The sequence below is a fragment of the Orycteropus afer genome, unplaced genomic scaffold (genome assembly GCF_000298275.1).
Source record: "Orycteropus afer afer isolate SDZICR_OR568_19922 unplaced genomic scaffold, OryAfe1.0 scaffold00096, whole genome shotgun sequence".
In the NCBI taxonomy this organism is placed as follows: Eukaryota; Metazoa; Chordata; class Mammalia; order Tubulidentata; family Orycteropodidae; genus Orycteropus; species Orycteropus afer.
This window is the reverse complement of record NW_006921683.1, coordinates 1,254,126-1,257,680: the sequence shown is the minus strand read 5'-3', so window position 1 is coordinate 1,257,680 and position 3,555 is coordinate 1,254,126. Positions and strand designations below refer to the sequence as shown.

At 35.6% G+C, this 3,555-nt stretch overlaps 1 protein-coding gene across 1 annotated transcript in view; it reads right to left on the bottom strand.

Annotated features, from left to right (window-relative positions):
- Positions 1-3,555, bottom strand: part of RYR2 (ryanodine receptor 2) — a 1,099,979-nt gene that overhangs the window by 260,396 nt on the left and 836,028 nt on the right. The window contains exon 59 of the mRNA XM_007942720.1: positions 760-883. Coding sequence (XP_007940911.1) covers positions 760-883 — 124 coding nt within the window. The remainder of the gene's footprint in view (positions 1-759; positions 884-3,555) is intronic.

Sequence of the window (3,555 nt, the reverse complement as noted above, 5' to 3'; positions counted from 1 at the left end):
AATTTGTCCCTCGATTTTCCTTGAGGAACTGTATAGTTTTAGGTTTCACATTTAAGTCTTTGATCCATCTGGAGTTCGTTTTTGTGTATGGTGTGAGGTACAGAACTTGTTACAACAGTCCATTCTATCTTGCAACTCTCTTAACTTCTTCACCATTTAGAAGTTCTGTGACTACACAGTCTTTTTCCTCTTTTTGGTTGTAGTTGTCCTCACTTTAGGCTGCAATCTTTAAGGGAGAAAATCGCCAACGTTTATCTCTCATGGAGCAGCTGGTGGGTCAAAATGGCTGACCTTTTGGTCAGCAGTCTTAACCATGGCGCTACCAGAGTTCCTTCCAGTTTATTAGTAGATAAAATTTTGTGCAAAGCAAATAGTATAAATTTTTGAGTTTATCTAATATTCTTATAGCTGAAGGCAAAATGAGATTTAATTTATAAAGAATAGTTTAATCTGATATTAAAACTGTAGTTAATAACTCAATTATTATGAAGTAAAACATTGTCTTTAGAAAAATAAAGGGTGACTTTTGCTTAGGGATTTTGCATAAATGATGGATGGGGCTTAATATAAGTAGCAAAGGAACTCACTTATGTGGTTAACAGCTATGGCCATTAATGTTTCTGACAGATCACACTAAATAGTAGCTCTAAGCTAGGTTAAAAAGATCACTGAATTCCTTTTTGGCATAAAATTTCATGAAGCTATTTAAATATTCCACCTTATGAAAATAATTTGGAACCAGAGTAGTTGTGTTTTTACCTGGATACAGCATATCCATTGATCTGCAAGAACTTGAGAATATCCTGGGCTTTTTCCCTGTCCTTAGCTTTTTCTTTGGCTGTCAGGGTATCATAGGGTACCAGCAGGGGATGGTTTCCACCTCCTAAGAGGATATCAAGACAAGAACATAGCATAGTGGTTAGAAAATAATCCAAGATGACACACAGTAGCATGCATAATAAGACCTCCTAGGCCAGGAGACAACTGTTTGAACAGAACAAGGGCATACCACATGGTTTAAAATCAGGAACAGTGTGTTCCAGGCTTGTATCCTTTCACCATACTTATTAAATCTGTATGCCGAGCAAATAATCCAATAAATAGGACTACATGAAGAAGAACACAGCATCAATATCAGAGGAATACTCATTAACTACCTGCAATATGCAGATGACACTCATTGCTGAAAGCAAAGAGTATTTTAAACACATATAGATGAAAATCAAAGACATGAAACAAAAGCACTCACAACTGGATCAATAAGCAACATCATGATAAATATAGAAGAGACTAAAGTAGTCAAGGATTTCATTTTACTTGGATACAGAATCAACATTCAGCAGATAGGAAATCAAATGACATACTTCATTGGCAAAATCTGCTACAAAGACCTCTTTAAAGTGTCACTTTGAGAACTAAGGTGTGCTTGCCCCAAACCATAGTATTTTCAACTGCCTCATATGCATGTGAGAGCTAGACAATGAATAAGGAAGATCAAAGATAAACTGATGCCTTTGATTTAGGGTGTTGGTATAGAATATTGAATATACCATGGACAGAAGAATGAACAAATCTGTCTTCAAAGAAGTACAACCAGAATGCCCCTTGGAAGGAAGGATGGTGAGACTTGGTCTCACTTGCTTTGGACATGTTAGGAGATACCTGTCCTTGGAGAAGTATATCATGCTTGGTAAAGTAGAGGGTCAGAGAAAAAGAGGAAGACCCTCAATGATGGACTGACACAGTGGTGGAAAAAATGGGCTCAAACATAGCATTGATTGTGAGGATGGTGTAGGACTGGTTAGCATTTCATTCTGTTGTATGTGGAGTCACTATGAGTCTGAATTGACTTGATGGCACCTAACAACAACAACAACATAATAAGACCACACCACAGAACGTGTGATATCTTTTAATCATGGAGCACAAAATGCCTTTGCCCTAGTTTTGTTAATGCTCCATTTAATTTAGGAAAACTGGTCAAAGGAAGACTGTATATATGGCTTCTAAGAGGCAATCAAAACATGAAAATATGTGCCTTTGTAATAACAAGTGCTAGTAACACCTACAATTATCAAGAAGGGAGAAGAAAGTGCATTTTCTTATCCATTCAAATAAATTCTGAATGTAGAAAGTAAAATTAGACACAAAAAAATGCACAGCTGATCTAGTAAAATTATAAGGCACATTTCAAGAAATATGATTCATTTTCTACCCCACAGAGAGTATTTAAATTAAGGCAAAGTAACAATGAAAAAAAAATTTAAAAAATTGCTAAAATGTCAAAAATAAACTGATAATTTCATATGTAAATATCTAATGCAAAGGATGTTATTAAAGTGGCAACAGAAGTGAATAACATGGTGTGCCCTGATGTAAAGTTATGAAACATGTATGGTAATAACAGTTTGTGTAGACTACTGAGTGGCTCTGAAATATAACTGTTAAGGGAATTCTAGAAAGAAAAATATGTAAACAAATATTTTGTTTGAATTTTAATGATAACATGGAGCCTATCAAATCAATGTCCAGTATGGTTTAGCTATGAACTACTGAAAAGCCATAAATGTTGAATTTTCCCTACAAAAGTAATTAACTGAAAAAAAATGCAAAGGAGGACTTGTCATATTTTAGTAGATCTTGCTTGGACTGAGAGCCATGTACAGAAATGTACTGACTGCATTGAACTTTGTGATCATTAAGTGGTAACATAAAATCACAAATGGAAAATAACTTCCAAGCTAATGCACAGAAACCATATACTAAGGAACCATCAATTAGTTTTTGATATGATATAAAGAGTATTAAATATGATACAATAGTCAGAAGAGAGTACTAACATTTTGTGAACAGCAAGAAGGATTTAAAATATGTTTTGATGTGCACTGGAAACCACATTTGACTTCCATCACAATCAAAGATGTAACTTAACAGAATATTTCATGAGCAAAAAGCATTTTTTAAAAAAAATTCTAATATCTAATTTAACACCCTGGGAGTTCTGGTGCTGTAGTGTCCAAGGCATTTGACTGCTAACCAGAAGGCTAGTTATTCAAACCCACCAGCCACTCTTCAGAAAGAAGGTTGGGCAATCTACTTCTGTAGTGCTACTGCCTCAGAAACCCAAGGAGGGGTTGCTATGAGTCGGATCTGACTCGACAGCAGTGAGTTTGGTTTTGGTTTTAATTTAATCACCCTAGAATCTTCACCTACTATGCGCTCCAATATTTTTTACTCCAATATTTAGTCATAGAAAATTTCATTAGTTTAACAACCTAATTTGTAATCCACAATGATTTTGGGGTCAGACATTAATCAATTAGGGGGAGGGAGGGTGGGAGGAAGGGAAATGGAAAAGGAAAAATAAATTCTATAATTTAAAAAAAAATCACAGAGCATGTTTGAAATCTTCTCACATTATTGAACCTGAATAGACTTAGGGCATGAACTTTGAATGTAGCCAGCATGTTGTTGTTGTTGTTGTTATGTGCCGTCGAGTCGGCCCCGACTCATAGCGACCCCTCCTTGGGTTTCCGAGGCAGTATCACTACGGAA